Source organism: Dermacentor silvarum, chromosome 9, assembly GCF_013339745.2.
Source record: "Dermacentor silvarum isolate Dsil-2018 chromosome 9, BIME_Dsil_1.4, whole genome shotgun sequence".
NCBI classification, from domain to species: Eukaryota; Metazoa; Arthropoda; class Arachnida; order Ixodida; family Ixodidae; genus Dermacentor; species Dermacentor silvarum.
The window spans coordinates 20,050,437-20,067,364 of NC_051162.1; the positions used below are offsets into that span (position 1 = coordinate 20,050,437).

General features: G+C 46.1%; 1 protein-coding gene across 1 annotated transcript; it reads right to left on the reverse strand.

Moving 5' to 3' along the window:
- Positions 1 to 7,254: 7,254 nt before the first annotated feature.
- LOC119463472 (membrane metallo-endopeptidase-like 1) lies at positions 7,255 to 16,656 on the reverse strand. Its single transcript, XM_037724311.1, has 2 exons — positions 16,582 to 16,656; positions 7,255 to 9,192 (listed from the first exon to the last, which is right to left on the reverse strand). Exons 1-2 carry the CDS (start codon positions 16,654 to 16,656, stop codon positions 7,255 to 7,257), a joined length of 2,013 nt encoding a protein of 670 aa, XP_037580239.1.
- Positions 16,657 to 16,928: the final 272 nt, after the last annotated feature.

The window sequence follows — 16,928 nt, forward strand, 5'->3', positions numbered from 1 at the left end:
CCCTGAGAATTCTCAACGTAGTCTTGCGATTGGGAAGATTCTTGGCATGTCGTCACTAAGCTTGGAGCTTCGACATAGCCGCAATATAAAACTGCAATGGGCCGAAAGGCGCTGTCATTGCTCTGCCGATGATCCAAATTGGAGGCGAGGCCGGTTTGAAAATCGCTGATACGGAAAATACTTGAAACGGGTTATTAATGTATGTCGAGTCTTGATCTACATTGAGGTATCACGCAAGTGACGACTACCAAAGGCATATCCGTGTGCAATGTGGTGTGCAGCGCCAGTGTAACATCCCCATCTAGGCAACCAGCAGCACTCCGAGAAGACAATTTAGGGTAGCGTTAGTGCTCCTAAAATTTCCGCGATACGATTTTGTAGGCATTGTTTACCTGACATCTAGCTAGGCACCGAGCTATAGAACTGTAACATTAACCAGACCGGAGAGGTCGTTAACACAGAATACTCTATAAAACGATCTGGTGACAATGACCGTGAATATGCCACGATCATACAGACACACGCGACACGTTGAACAAATATTGGGGCCCTAAGGTCTCGGGTGGTGCCTGCGCAAAGACACCTCGTCGACTCCAGAGAGTTGGAAAAAATGTTGGAGTTTCACCCGAAAGGTGAAGCATCGATTGTGATAGCAAATTATTGGACAGCTACATTAAGTAAGGATCCTTCTTGTGTTATCCTTCTTCATAGTATATTAACAACATATACTTCCGTTGCGTGACAGAGGCAAAGCACTTTGGTGTGCATTTCACAAGTACTCTTTCCTGGTACGACAATACCACCTGAACAACAAATAAGGCAAATAAAACTCCCATGTTCGTGGCCCGTACTTTTCATGGCAGTCCTACAAGCATAAAAAAACTTCTGTGCAAAACATACCTAAGACCTTTTCACGAATGCACCTGTGTGCTGCGCACCGAAATCAGCAAAACGTAAACGACTTTCTGGAAAGCATACAAAATCGAGCCGCCAGATTTATCATCACTAATTATTGTCGTCTCAATAACGTCACAACGATGAAGACAACATTACAGCTGCCTTTGCTATGCCACCGTAGGCGCTTCCTCCTTTCAAGGTTATTTCATATTTACAACGAGCTCACCGGCATAAACAAATCAAGATATATCTTAAAACATATCTCAATGACCAGACCATGGCTTCCAAGTTCGGAAAATAAAATCTAGAACCAATTAACTAACATACTCGTTTTTTCCGCCTACAAGTTCTCAATTCAACTCACTTTCTGAAGAAGTGTTGAGCATTGAATCAAATTCAGTATTCTACAATCGAATTTAATGTATATAAGAATGAAAATACATTGTAATCTTGTTTTACTTCTTCATATCCTTGCCTTTTTCTCCTTGTTTTCATGTAATGGCTCTGCATCACCGTGTTTCTATATGCTGCGTTTTATTGTAGACTGTTTTTAATGTACTATTTTTATAGCCGTGTTTGACTTCGCGTGTCACCGTGAGCCACGCTGTTGCATAAAAGAAAAGCAAGCAGAATTACCCTCTCCCTCTCCTCTATAATGGCCTGAGGTCAATGGGTTATTGTTATTATTATTGTTATTATTATTATATTGTTATGTTATTATATTGTTATTATTATTATGTTATTGTGACTAATTAATTTTGAGGGGAACACAGACTATAATGCAGGTATACTCACATGCGCATGCGTACGCCTCTCCATATTGGTTCTGTCGTCTCTTGTCTTTTGCTGCGCCTCAGTTCTGGTGAAAAGAGCAGCACATACACCGTCAGTGGGCCCGCACGACAATGTGGGTGGCGGCACCGATGGTGTTAATGCGCCTCTAGCGTCTGACATTGCCGCGAGGCCCAACTGGCAGCACACGAGCCACTTTGATTGACAATGGTCTACAGCATCATATTCTCGCCTTGTGGTGACGTTGAAGAATAAGGCGGTGACACGACTACGAGTCATGAAGCTCTTTATTGGCCGTACTTGTGACCACAAAACAACATTCAAGCACAATGATAACGGCGAGCACAGTCGGCGACCACCGAAATCTCATGTGAGATCAACAAGCGCGGTCCCTTTTTAAACATGAATCTTTGAAGGTTGCAGCGTAATCGCTGGTGCCTGCATGCCTTACTGAAAGTACAACATTATTCGCGTCACGCACACAGTCATTAGGTTAGGCGACAACATAGACAACAGATGGAATCAACGATAACATTCGGGAAAGTTTCGATGTATGTAAGGCGCGCCCTCCACTGAGAGACACCTTTAAGTTGTTAATGTGTCAAAAGCTATTGCCGAAAAAAGGATGAACAAATTATAATGTGCGCGTGTTCATTCATTAGCGCTCAACCATTAGCGCTCAACCGTGACGCAATCCTGCCTTTCTGCCTTTCAGGATGAACCACAAGAACTGCACATTGGTTTTCTCTCGAAGACAGTTTGCGCAGTACCGAAGAAGAACACTGTTTCGCTGGCATACAATTAACCAGACTACTCCACCCTCCCCTCCTAACGAAACAAAAAAGGAACCTGCCAATATATTTTATGTATGTGCGTACTTTATATGGAACAGTGTGACCAAGCATGCATTACAGCACTTTCTGTAACGATGTAAATTCGTCAATCGCGGAATAATAAGGAATCGTCAATATCTCGAGGAAAATATACAGCGGAACGCGTATATCAATAAAGAAAAACACGAGTTGTGTTTGCTGGGAATCAAATGATGGAAATACGCCTTTTGATTTCTGTGTTTCGCAATGAGACTATGTATAAATAAGGTAGTGGCATTTCTTACAGCGGCCAAACAAACCTTAGCATTGTCATTTTTATACCTGTTTTTACTCTTTGAGGAGCCGGCCATTTTTTCGCCACGGCGCAGTTTCGCCAAGGGCACCACCAACATAGACACCTAAGGCTTAAAAAGCATAGGCACTGAGTCGACAGACGTGTCGGAGCTGCAGACTGGCACGACAGAGCAAGAGCCTCCTAAGTCAACTACTTCTAGTACAAATCCAGCACAACCTGTAATTGATCTTCCGACAGGTTGTGCACAAGTTTCTGCGTCCATAAAACCTCAGAGCAGTGGCCAAGAGACCATGAGAGTGCTGAAATGAGAGTGCCAGACCGACTAGGAATGGCAAACCAAGCGCAATGTCTGCTCGTAGTCGTCACTAGAAGCGAGCGTCCTATATCAGCGCCACACCAGAGCAGAAGAAGGAAGATGAAGAAGATATATGGCGGCTCGCGTCCTCTGGTCTTTTTATAAACAGCTTAATACGCATCTTATTTTCTTGTGAATTACATGGTATGTTCATTTATAGGCTATAAAGGGACTAGCTCGCCTTGCATAGCCTAGTAATTTGCGCTGTGTTGCTCCTACTGTATACAAGACAGATCTACAACGGAACGCCCTTGTGCCTTGTTCCATGCTGTCTTCGGCATGTGTGCAGTAAACTATATTGCAAGCAAAAAATTATGGTGTTTTACATGCCAAAACCACGATTTGATTTGGAGGCATGCGTTAGTGTGGAATTTCGGAATAATTTGGACCACCGGGAGTTCTTGAACGCACACCTAAATCTAAGTACACGGGTGTTTTCGCATCTCGCCCCTATCGAAATGTGACCTCCGGGGCAGGCATTCAATCGCGCGGCCTCGTGCTCCACCACACCACAGCCACTAAGCAAGCACGGCGGGTGCAAGTCATTCAAGCTGGGTATATGCAATGGAATATACTACTTTCGTCTATTGTTATTGTAAGTACGCGCGAAACTCAACCTGGTGGATCCTTAATTTAAGGATCTCATAACGAGAGGAATTGGTCAGCAGTGAGTGCAACAATGGCTATCTAGGAACCTTTGAAGAGAAAGAAAGTGAACACTGTCGCGCTGGCATAAAGATATAATGATCAAGCTCCGTGTTAGACTAGTGGTTTCATGCTTTACATGATGCTAGCGACTACCATATTGGGATGACAATCAGGAATAGCTCCTCTGTTTGCCTTAGGACAAGCCGAACACTTATTAGTGCATCAAAATAAAGGATGTGTAATATGGTACATTGATTACATGTTTCCCTTTTAAGTTGTTTTCAGGTGTGTGACCACTTCAACGCCTAAGTGCACATGGGGAGGTATGCAACTTATGCGTCAGAAAATCTTCGCACCACGCTAATTTTGGAACTAGACGTTGTTCTGGCCTAATATATCGAATTTTAAAAAGCGATTCACTTACTGCCTGTGTAATAAAAATACCGACCCCACTTTCTCATGTTTATTTCCTTTGAAATCCTGCTAAGAATACTCAGCAAATGCAGAGGATGTTAATTCTATTAAATTCTGACGTATACGTGGCAAAACCAGGATTTGATTACGAGGCATGCGGCCGAGGGCACACCGCAATAAGTTTTACAACCTGAGCGAGGAGCTTTGAACTGAAGTGTGTGGTGACGACGTAGGCAATAGAAAAAACATTTCCACAGAACTTATCTCAGGGTAACTGCTGACGGTAATACGATTACTATTCCAACAATGCAGTGAAAAACAACATTTCTGGAAAATAATGATGTAGGCTGCAGAAAATTCAGGTATTTCGCAGCACGCTTATCGCTTAAATGCTTCAAGGGTAATCGCATTAACTTTGTCATTCATCGCCACATGGGCTTTGCCGCAATTTTATTGCTTGCTCAATCTTTCGGATTTTATAAATTCAAATGTCTCTTTTTTCTAGTTTATCAGCTTCGTCAGTTGCATTGCTACTTTGGAGAGCTTGCGTACTTGTGGCAATTGATTGAAAACATTTTTACTCGAGATGAAAATACGAGTCGAATGGGATGGCAGCCAGGTCTGGCCACCCTCCGGTTTCCTCCCCTGCCAGGTCCCGACTGATGAGCCATTGCACCCGGTCAGGGTCATCGCTGCAATGGATGGCCTCCGGTTGCCCAAAAGTGGGGTTGGGGTTAAACAAGGGAATTGAACTGGCAAGCCTATGTTTCGTGGTATTGGTCGGTGAGATCTCCGCAGTAAAGGCAGTGTTAAAATATATCTGATATATTCCTTGGAATGAAGATATGGTGAAATCAGAGTTGATGCAGCGTAATCGATGCAGTGAAAGTTGACTTCAACAAACATCGTATTGATTGCAATGCTGCCAATGCTGGACATCTCGTTTTGACACTGCCACCATATCATCATCAGGCTATATTTATGTCCACTGCAGGACGCAGGCCTCTCCCTGCGAAATCCAGTTACCCCTGTCTTGCGCTAGCTGATTCCAATTTGCGCCTGCAAATTTCCTAACTTCATCACCCCAACTAGTTTTCTGCAGTCCTCGACTGCCACTTACCTTCTCTTGGTATCCATTCTGTAACTCTATTGGTCCACCGGTTATCCATCCTACGCATTACATGGCATGATATATATATATATATATATATACGACACGAATACCAAGATAGCTGTTTCTAGGAAAGGAATAGCGGGGGCGTTCATGGTGAGAAATAAAACTAGGGGCCTGGGTGAATCACACCGGTGATGGCACTGATCATAGCAGCGTTATTCCAAAATTCTTGTTTCAGAAGAAAATGAACTAATCAATAGTGTGGCACACATAAAATGGCGTAGCTAGCGTACATTCTAAAAAAATATATGCACAATGATTAAGTCGCAGGTAAGTATGTTGCTCGATATAAATGCATGACTGTGGTGTCAATAAGTCAGAGGCATTCGCGCAAACATGAGAAAATAAACCCTTAATTCTGTAGACGAGCACCATAGGAGGTTCCAAGTAGAGATTGCGTATTTTAAGGAAACTCGTATTTATTTATTTATTTATTTATTTATTTATTTATTTATTTATTTATTTATTTAAAGATACCTTACAGGCCCAAAGGGGATTGAGTAAGGGGGGTTTACTCAATACAATGAAAGCACAAGCAAACTAGTATAGAACAGGGTTACAATGCAAGTGAACATCAAAACGCAACGCAACAGAGTAAATTGCAAAATGTAAAGCAAGTTTCCAACGCACGTGAAAAAAAATGCAGCACAACAGAATACGTTTCCGAAATAAGCACTAAAAGAGCCTTTGAGTGCAAGTGAAGAAAAGAAAAACGCAATACATCGCAAAATAAGCAAAAGAACTTAAACGACGAGACAATGTCACAGCCCTATTTAACGAAAAATATGTACCTCAAGCTTGTGGCGAAATGTGTTAAGGTTATTATCACAGGCGATATCATCGGGAAGATCATTCCACATGCAGATGGCTTGTGGAAGTGCGGATGTGTTAAAAGCGTTCGTATTGCCAAAGGTGCGCGTGAAGCTGAGGTGATTATGTAGCCTGCGTGACGTGAAAAGGGGGTGTTCAAGGTGTAACGAGTCTATTTTATTGCTGTAGGCGTACTTGTGGAACAAGCATAGGAGAGACATTTGACGGCGGATGGCCAATGGTTGAAGGGAATGATCAAGTTTAAGTTGTCACACTTGAATGATTGTCATAGTTCCTTGATATGTAACGGGCGGCTCTGTTCTGAACTGTTTCAAGCATGTTAATTTGATAATGAGCGGAAGGGGACCAAACAGATGAGGCATATTCAAGTTGTGGGCGGACGAAAGTTAGATAGGACAATTTGCGAACGTTTGAGGGGCAATTGACGGAGGTTGTCGTAGATACCCTAAAGTTTTTGAGGCTTTCGCGCACGCAGCAGTGATGTGTTGAAACCATAAGAGGCCTGGTGTAAGGTAGACGCCAAAATATTTATAACATGATGCTCGGGAAAGCTTGTCTCCCTGTATGTTGTAGGAAAAAATGGGAACGCCACGCTTACGTCTGAAAGAAATAATTTTACATTTGTCAGTATTTAGGCTCATCAGCCTGGTGCTACACCAGATAGAGATAATGTTGAGATCGTCTTGAAGGATCAGGTGGTCTGTTTATTGCTCTGTATAACATGCAGTCATCAGCAAAGATTCCAATACTTGATGTGTTATTTGGCAGGTCATTTATATAGATCAGGAAAAGAAGCGGGCCTAGAACGCTGCCCTGTGGAACGCCAGAAAAGACGTAGGAAGAGTGATCGTAATATTATCTATCCCCTATAGACGTAGGAAGAGACATCTATCCCCTAAAGCCTACCTACTGACATAAATAAAATGACTGTATATAAACACACAACATTAACAGCGATGTTCCATCAGGATTACGGCACACACATGTCCTGTTCGGTGCAAAGCGCAAGCGCAAGCTACAAGACGACGCACTTTTTCACCGGATTTAGCGGGGCGCCTGACGAGCAGCCGAAAGCCGAGCTGAAAGTCGACACATGGCGAAGGGCGGTGCTGCACTTGTCGGATAGGGGTTCCGAGTATCCGCGGCACTTCGCGAAGCACCAGGAGACGAAAAGCAGCTGTGTCGCCGTGAAGCCCCTCACGCCAGCCAGGGTGTAGCGCGAGCCGTGCGCTTCGTACGCGTCCGCCAGAACGTTCAAAGCCGCGATGTCCTTCAGCGTAGCCCACGCGCCTCTACGGTAAGAGCTGTTGGTGCACCTCAGCGCTTCGTTCAACGCTGCGTGGGTCGAACTGCTGTAGCGAAGGTAGTGCGAGAGGGCAAGTCCGGCCGAAGCTGTAGCCACGACTCCACCGAGCGCGCCGAATTTCACGGCGTCCACCAGATCGACGTCGTACAGCGGGAAGGAGAGGGCGTAGGGGATGAGGACAAAGTCACCGCGCCAATATTCGAACAGCACGAATCCTCTCGAAGCCAAGGGTCCCAGCACACGCGAAACCCGGCCTCCGCTTCCCGACGACCGGTATTTCCACGCAGTCTGCCAGTTTCTCGCCAGCGATTCGTGCATATCGGGGAGGAGCATGTCGGCAAGACCACTGGCGTTGTCGCTCTCAGGTGTGGCTTGTTTCAGAACGGCCATCACGGTGTCGAGAGAGGACCACTGGAACTCCGTGTAGTTTTTTGTCACCTTGGATGTTCCCGTTGCTGCGAGGTGAGCAGCGAACGCGTTTCTGATTGCGAGGACGATGCGTTCCACGTCCAGGCGCACCTCAGGGAGAAAAACGTGAGCATTGTACGGAGCGAACAGCAAGTCTCCGATGAAATTGTAGACGAGTGCGAAGCACCACCGCACCTGCTTGTATTTGATCGTTTCGTAATTTGTTGTGCCGTAGAAGTTGGAGATGAGCACGTGGTTGGAGAATGTACTGACGTACCGCGCTGCCATCCAGGAGACAAAAAGGTGAGCTCTCGCTTCACCTGATTGGCTCCACAGGTCGAAGAATGTCCTCACGTAATCTACGCTGTCGCTCTCGAATCTGCTCACCGCGGTCAGGTTGAATTCCGGGAGCAAGTAATTCCATCTGTCTTCATCTGTATTGTTCACCAGTTGCAGACCAGTGTGCTTCCGGGCGTCTGCGAGGGGATGAAAGAAGACCTCCTCCAATTCAGTGGTGTCCTCGAATGTGACAGCCTCTTCATCGTGGCCTTCGGAGAAGTGCGTTTTGAGTAACTCGAAGCTTCGTTTCCGCCTTTCATCGTTGTGTAGTCTGCCTTTTTCTTCCGCAGCCAACAAAAAGGAGTAGGGCACGCTGATCCACATAGTTTGCTTGGACACAGACATGGTAACCACTACTGGCCAGTTTAGCAGCATGTTCAGGCTCAATAGCGTACGCGCAACGTTAGGCGTCGCCGATCTCCGAGGCCACACGATACCCGCACGCACTAAGTAGTCGCGAATCACGGGCAGCTCATCGCGTTCGCCGCGCCAGACAACGTCACAGGAGCGGTAGAAGCGCCCGGCCTTGTCGAGGTTCGTCTGTACGGTTGTGTCTGTTCCTTTGTCCTTGCTGACGACCTTGGTCATGACGTCTACCGCATGCATGACCAGCTCTGCGTTCACCGAGTACTTTTGTGTCCTTTGCCAGCGACTGCAGACGTACGCGTCGAAGTTGCTGCAGGGATCGACGGACTGGTCCACACTGTTGGCGATGAGCTTGGCGAACTCGCTGCAGGCAGGAGTGGTGCACACCACGCTGTCCCAGTGTCCCCTGAAGAAGTCTAGGACACCGATGAGCACCAGGACGCATGCGCCCAGCAGAATCGCTGTGGTGGCTGCCACTGCGGCGGCGATGCGAAGCCCCGAAGGGGTCGATCGAGCACTCGGAGAAGTCAGGCCCTATTGTGGAGTGAAAAGTCAACAGAGAAAAAAAGATCCTATTGTGGAGTGAAAAGTCAACAGAGAAAAAAGATAAGAAAATCTAGGTCTAGGAAAACACCACAAAGCACAAACTGACGAGTAACGTACACAGGCAGACAGCGAGTAAATAATACGTGAAAAATTGCGATTACGATTACCACATTTAGCGCACGTTGATTCTTTCGTTTCACAATCAAACACTAACAAGTTAACGCTAACTAGACCCCATTCGGCCATTTTGTTCCTCCTTTCTGATATTCTAATGTCGGCTTCGGTTAGCTTTTTTTTTCACTCCAGCACCTCTAGCGAGTGACAGAGTAAATAGCGCTAGAATAATCACCGTTTTCAACTTTACACGTCATGTAGAGTTCTATTTTATATTTTCCCTGTCTTCTTTAGTCAAATACCATTCAACGACTACGCAGAAACGTGAAAGTTATGATTTATTAAGAATTCAGTAAACTTTTGTTTCGTCACTAGTTGCGTGGTATTTGACATTCAACTTGCCTTTTCCAAGTCAACTTCGCCGCATGCCTTTACCTTCCCATGGCATGTGCTATCCCACCGGCGTGCCCCCCACTGGTTAGATCTCGGAGTCAACATCTCGTTCACTGATGGATGGCGCTACCTTCACGCATGGCTTTACAACTCCCCCCCGTCAGCTTGCCGTTCTGACGTTTTACCGTCAATAATCGATCACTCCTACTGGAGCCAAAACAGCTGTTCGCTGTCTATGATGCATGGCTATGTCACGCAACAAATTTCTTCTATCTTAACAATTTACGCTAGTAGCAATGTCACATTTTGTTGTTTAACGTACGCATGGTGTGGTGGCGCTCACAGAGGTGGCCCGGCTCGTGTGAGTAAAGGGTGAAGTCGGTCCGGAGACGTAGAAAACGGGCGAAATAGGCGCCGGTCTTCTCGGCATCGATCTGCGTCATTCAGTGTGAGATAAGGAGAGAAACGTCAAGTGCTTTGGGCGTGTTTAGAGGAAGTAATATTGTAGGGAGTTGAACATCCACTATAAATTGTGAATGTTAAATTGCGGACGCAGCTGAAGGGGAGTCTTTTTTGAGTGAAGGTGTTTACTAACCGAGTTTAGAGAAAGTAAACTTAGAGAGTTGGACAAAAAAAAAAATGTGTAGGTTGAATCAGGAATGCAGCCGAACAAAGGGGTAAGTAAAACATCTTGTGCGTGCTGTTCAGGGTGTATGAACACTAGTCTACAGAAATGAAGTGAACAAATTGACAAAGGTAATTTATTCACGCATTACAAAAGCATATATGCTTAACTTGCGGTACAGCCAAGAGGGGAGGGTCCACCCTTGCAGTTGTGCAGCGTTAGACCTATTCGTACTGGGCTCGCTGTGATGCAATGTGGTGGGCGAAGATTGGTATCACTCTGTCCTTCTGCCCGAGTCCATTCACACCATTTCTGGATCCTACCTGACGAACGCGGGGGCGCTATAGCCGAGCAATCATCAAATTTCTGCATCGAATTGCACACCTAAAAGAGTCCAATACACTAATGAGCACAACTTTGAGTTTGAATAATCATGCCAAATATGGCAGAGGGAGCTCTCTCAAACGCGACCACTCCCTCTCGGACCGCTAAATATACTGTCCAGTTAGGTCGCTATTACCGGCAAGAGAGAGAAAAAATTTAGCTGCGTTTGCGTCATGCGTGGCGCGACAACAGTGCCATCTGTGCATCATCTGTGCAGTCATGACTTCTTCCCTCTACACAAAAATAACGACGTAAGGCAAGTGGTTTGTTCGGTTGCATGCGAAGATATGAGAGATAGTAGCGTTACAAGTTTTCGTTGCATTTCGTTACGTACATGTACACGCCGCGGAGGCTTAGCGGCTACGGTGTTGCGCTGGTAAGCACGAGGTCATTTCGATGGGGGCGAAATGCCAAAACGCCCGTGTTCCGTGCAGTGGGTGCGCCTTAAAGATCCCATGGTGGTCAAATAATCCGGAGCCCCCCCCACCACCACCACACACACACACTACGGCGTGCCTGACGTTCAAATCGTGGTTTTGGCACCTAACACCTCAGAAAACATTCGTTACGTATATGTAACGTTCCGTGCAGTTTTACCAAGCGACGCCTTACGCTTAGCGAAATAAAAGATGCTCGAGGGACGCAAATTGAGGACGTGAGGTTGATATACCTGGTGGTCTTTACGATACTTAAACACCTTCAGAAGACATGCCGTGGGAAAGCAAACGAAGACAGTGGGGGCTGAATGTTAGTTGAAGTGATAAATAGATAATTTCGAGGCATATGCACACGACACTCTTTCTTTTTTTGAGATAATGCAGAGTTTTCTTTTTTTTCTTTTCAATGGTTATCAGTTTAGCGAAGGTGATATTTTTGCAGAGGAGATACAAGACGAGGCGAGCAAAGTCTACCGCTAATTAAATGACGTTCAGAATACGAATTCGCAAAAATTAATTGACCTTTTATTTGCACTTTCTAGAGACTCGAGCAAACAATGATGAATGGAAGCCGGCATAGATCAGATAGATTTGTGTACAGAAAATTTGGACATGGTCAGCTACAGATCGAGTACTTTTCTAAGAGAATGCATAGTTATGAGCACTCTACTGACTCAGTTTCAATAAAAAAAATCTCGTCGTCTTACTCACGGTCTAGCGCTCTTCGGAAGAGACCTTGCTTGTTTGCTTCCTAGACTTCAGAGCCAGAAGCGGCGAAGCAGATACCGTCTTCTTCTTTTTCCTCTTCTTCTTCTGCAACACCGCGTGTCACCTAATGCACGTGGTGGGCAACAAATGGTTGCGAGGTTGTTGTTTTATTATTTATTTTTTTCCATTAAAAAAAACAACTAGCGTAGCTTGCACTGGAGGCGCAATGCTAAAGAGACAACGGAGCCGTTGGGCACCTAGCTAGTCCTGGCTTTAGGCTAAGCTAAGCTCTACCAAGTCATCCCCAGCATTTTCCGGAATTTATTGATTATTGATCGATTATCGATTAGCTAATGATTGGCTATCGATTAGCTACCACAAGGTATTAGCCACGTATTTGGGCTAGACTGAGCAGTACAAATTCCTCGCCAATATTTTCCGGAATTTATTGGTTATTGGAGCTTCGGGGATCGGACGAGAACCGGCTTATTCAGCATGGTATGGCCGATGGCGATTATCGAAGATCGCAGGGAGAGGCCTTCGTCCTGTAGTGGACATAAATATAGTCTGATGATGATGATTGATTATTGATTGGTTGTCGATTAGCTATTGATTGGCTATCGATTAGTTAACGCAAGGTAATGGCTACGTATTTGGGCTAGGCTAGGCACTACCCCAGAATTTTCCAGAATTTATTGATCATTGACGATTGATTATCGATTAGCAATTGATTGGGTATTGCAACGTGTTGGCTACGTATTCGGACTAGGCTAAACACTACCAAGACATCCCCAGCATTTTCCGGATTTTATTGAATATTGATTGAGTAACGAGGCGGTGGGAATCGAACCCACAACCTCCCGCAGCCGTGGCCTCGTGGAAGAGCGCCCGCCTCGACTGCGGGAGGTTGTGGGTTGGATTCCCACCGCCGCCGGGCACCCACTGGCTCAAAAGGGTACAAGCGTACCCCAGCCTGGCGTTCGGCTTCCTTCAGGGGTGATACGCTTGGGAAAGGAGCCTGCGCCCTGAATTGCCGTCGAAACCCTCGTGAAGACAAAAAACAGAAGCTATTTATTGGCTACCGATTGGCTATCGATGACTGACTAAGCTTAAGTAGTCCCCAACCATGCTTAGCTATACTTAACCAGGCTCAGCTTCGCTAGTTCTCAGGGGTGCAGGACATTGAGCTTGGCCCCTTTCTGCCCGACCGCCAGGATCGGCCCACATTTTTTTTTTTTTTGCGGACGACTAACGGAATAACGGCCGCCTTAAACAGCTCCGCTGTTAAAACTGCGAAATTTAACCTAGGCTAGTTCTTGAACAAAAGTTCTTCATAGTTGTATTTCCAGTACGAAAAAAAAAAACATCACACATTTGCTACATTGCAGAATCGAAGCCCAATTTCAAGGGAGGCTGTTTTCTTCAAGTAGTTGCATTTAGGACTCAGCTGCTTGAAATTAACGACAAGGCATTGAAACGTTGCTCAAATATACCACGCCCGTTTAAAACCTTGTCCCCGTATAAGGCTTTCGAGCACTTTATTGAAAAAGTTCATACAGATTCTCTACTCTATCAGCACGCATTTGAATTTGTAATAATAATACATTAATACATAAATCCCCCCAATACATAAAAGCCACCCATAGGTAGTAAGTTGTTTTCCGTTCAGTTTCATTTCCCTTAAGCTTATCACGTCTACACATCAATTAGAAACTACCGATGATTTCCTATACGCTTTCCTTTTCTTCGTTATCTGTTGGATTCATATGGCTCCTCGGTCTCTCTTCTTCTCTTTTATATAGATTTATCGGGGCGCTGGGAAATCTAACTTAAGATGACCGCAAGGCTCCTTCGAGCACTTTCTTAATAAACAGTTTTTTTTTTCTTTTTTTTTTTACAGGTCACGCCTGCAAACAAGCAAGCCTGTATATATACATATATATTTTTCATTTTTCTTGAAGAAATGTTTATTCCTCATTCTCGCGGCAAAATACGCTGGCAAGTGGCGCGAGGAGGCAGGTAAACCTTGGAATATGCGTATAAATATACAACGACAATCAAGTACGCACACAATGGAGAAGGGCATGCTCCACTGTAAAATTTTTTTTTCGATACTTCATTTAAAGCTACCCGGTTCTTTGCCAATCATTCAAAAGTAGGCGTGTCCAACTTCCTTACAAGGTTATACATAGAGAACATCACGACAACGAGAACAAGACGCAGCGGCGTGCAAGTCCGGCAGCGAAGGCAAAATAAAAGATCAATTGACCATAGTTTTTACAGCGAAGCTGTTAAGGGCTCACTCTTCGATGGTCGCGTCCGGCAATAGAAAAATACTCTCATTGGCCGTATGCTGTATGTGTGAGTGAAATCGCGCGAGAGCGAGGAACGCGTGCTTTCACGGGGACCGAACGCACGGCGGAGAGCAAACACGACTTCCCAGTGGAAGGGGAGCGGTGGGCGAAGAGGGCATCGAGGCACCCTATACTGTGCGTGTGCGTCTCCGCTCTCCCACTGCGGCGCATGCGCGCCGCACTGCCGGCCTCTAAGTCACATAGCCCTGCCGGGCGTCACGTAGCCAGCGTTTTGACAGCGCTTGTGTGCGGTCACTCAAACAACGCGCACAATGTGCACAAGGCGTATGATGAAGTTAGCCACACTGCTATACTTGACATTATGCGTTGCGTGGGACTACCCGAGCGCGTCTGTAATTTTGTAAACTGCTTCCTCACTCAACGGACGTTTGACGGGAGACGCAACCGGCAGCTTCAACGCAAAGCGGGGCGTGCCCCAGGGGTCTGCGCTTGCAGCGTTGCTCTTTAACCTGGCAATGTTACCCCTCGGGTGAGCTCTGGCAGTGATCTCAGACATATACTACATTATATACGCCGATGATATTACTCTATGGAGTGTACACAACGACTTGCAACGACAGGAATTCGCCTTAGAGCAAGCACTCAACGCAGCCGACGAGTAGTGTCAATCCACAGGACTGACACTTCCAACAAAGAAGACGCTCTACATGTCGGTTGCGAACAGCTGGGGCCGTCGACGGCTTCTGAACACGCCTATCTACCTGCATCTATCTGGATATGCTCTGACACCAGCTCCCCAGCTACGCGTACTAGGCGTCGTCATCACGGCAAATGGCTCAGCAAAAGCTTAGATCCGCGAAATTAGGCAGCAAGAGCACCGGGTGCTTCATCTGATCAGACGCATTTGCTCCAAGGCGGGGGGAGCCCATCGGCCCGCCTCCGAAATCCGGTCCCTCGCCCATCGGCTACCTTGCGCCGCCATAAGAAGAAACCGATGCCGCACTCCTGACAGGTTCACTGGTGGCCTACACCGATGCGAGCTGCACGGACATACAAGTGGTTACGTCCAGCGTGGATCAAGGGCGCCCGTCCATAAGTGCTAATTATGTGTACCGTCTGACAACTCCGGTCCCATCGGTCAGTTCTGAGCTTTGGTCATACGAGACGCAATAAACTTGGTGACGGCTACTTCCACGTCGCCAGCACCGGTTATAATAATGCGCACTGACTCCACCTCGGCCATAAAGGAGATTCGGAAGGTATACAATGCCCACACTGTCGCAGACGAAATACACCGAATGACTGCACAGATGCCCGGTCAGATTCGGATACAGTGTATATTTCTGCTGACCCACAGTGAGCTGCCACTAGCTGTGGAAGCACATTTCCCAAGTGACCCCCAGGGCGATTTCCTCCACCGCAAGGAGATTCTCCACCGCACCACACGAGATTTAATTCCACCGTGTGGCTCAAACCTCCCAGGCGGCCTTACACGCCAGGAGGAGGTGGTGTTGCGGAGACTGCGTGCGGGGGTGACACTTACGCCATCGAGCACCTATGCCTGGCCACAACACCTCCGTGGATCATTTGTGGATACTTGCCCATATTGCTCTGCTCAAGCGTCCGCGGTAACAATCAAACACCTGTTGTGGACATGCCCTGGTCTATACCAGGTACGACGGCGCTACCTGCAAACAGTGGGCCTTCATCCTACGCGACCACCGGATTATGTATAATGACTCTATGGAAGCAACCATCGAGCACTATTGCTGTTCATAGCCGAAACCAGCCTACATTTCTATATTTATTGGTTTATGCCGTTGGGCGAACTTTATAAATAAAAAAAACTGTGGTCGACGGCGGCGGCAATTTCCCCGCGTTCGCACCGAACGCACGCGGCGTTACTGACGTGTTTATGAAGAACGTGCCAACTTTTTCCGTACACCCTATGGCAATGTACCGTAGCAAATCATACGACCATGGTGCCTGTGGTCACTAAATACATGAAAACCACCAGATCATATATATTTCTCATTGTTTAATAGTTCAAATAACCAATTACGCCATCCCATCTTATTAGTCATAATTGTAAATACATAATTCCCACCATAGTACAGTTTCGCTGTTCTTCCATCTCCACCCCAGTGGAAGGGCTCACAGTTTTTTTTTATTTTTTACTAGAATCAACCTCATTTGTAGAAATCATTCCTAAATAAAACACCTTGACATCAAATTTGCCTAACTGAAGCGTCACAATATGTGTGGTAGAAAATTTATATTCAGTTTTTCTTTTTCTTTTTTATAGGCAGTTAAAGCGTCCAGCTGCTTGGGCAGCCCTGACGATGGACGAAATAAAATGTCATGGAGGACGGAAATAAAATAGTAGAGGAAATTACGTCACGTAGGCAGCCTTGGCAAGCGAAGTCTCCGTGAAGCCATTGTCCTCACTTTCCCCCTCTGAGTATCGGGCGGACATGTTACCTCTGAGACTCAGTGTATTGGCTGGTAAATACTATTTGGTTCCCGGTAGCTTGTTATCGATGCGCACTTATTCGGCTTCCATGCCGTAGCTCTGCCTGCCGAGCGGAAGCCCTAAAACCTACTGTGTGCTCTGACGTGGCGATCACGTGTTGAGCCGACACGGTTGTTGAGCCGTACCGTTGCTTTTCTTGCCTCAAAACATAGCCGAATCCTGATGCCGCAATGCTCTCTCCTAATAATTTTCGTCTTTCATACAGAGTACATTTG

Coding starts and splice junctions, on each gene's coding strand:
- LOC119463472 (XM_037724311.1), bottom strand. CDS start 16,656: ATGTCCGCCCGATACTCAGAGGGGGAAAGTGAGGACAATGGCTTCACG. Junction 9,193..16,581: donor CGCTTGCCAAGGCTGCCTAC/GTGACGTAATTT, acceptor ACTCCACAATAG/GGCCTGACTTCTCCGAGTGC.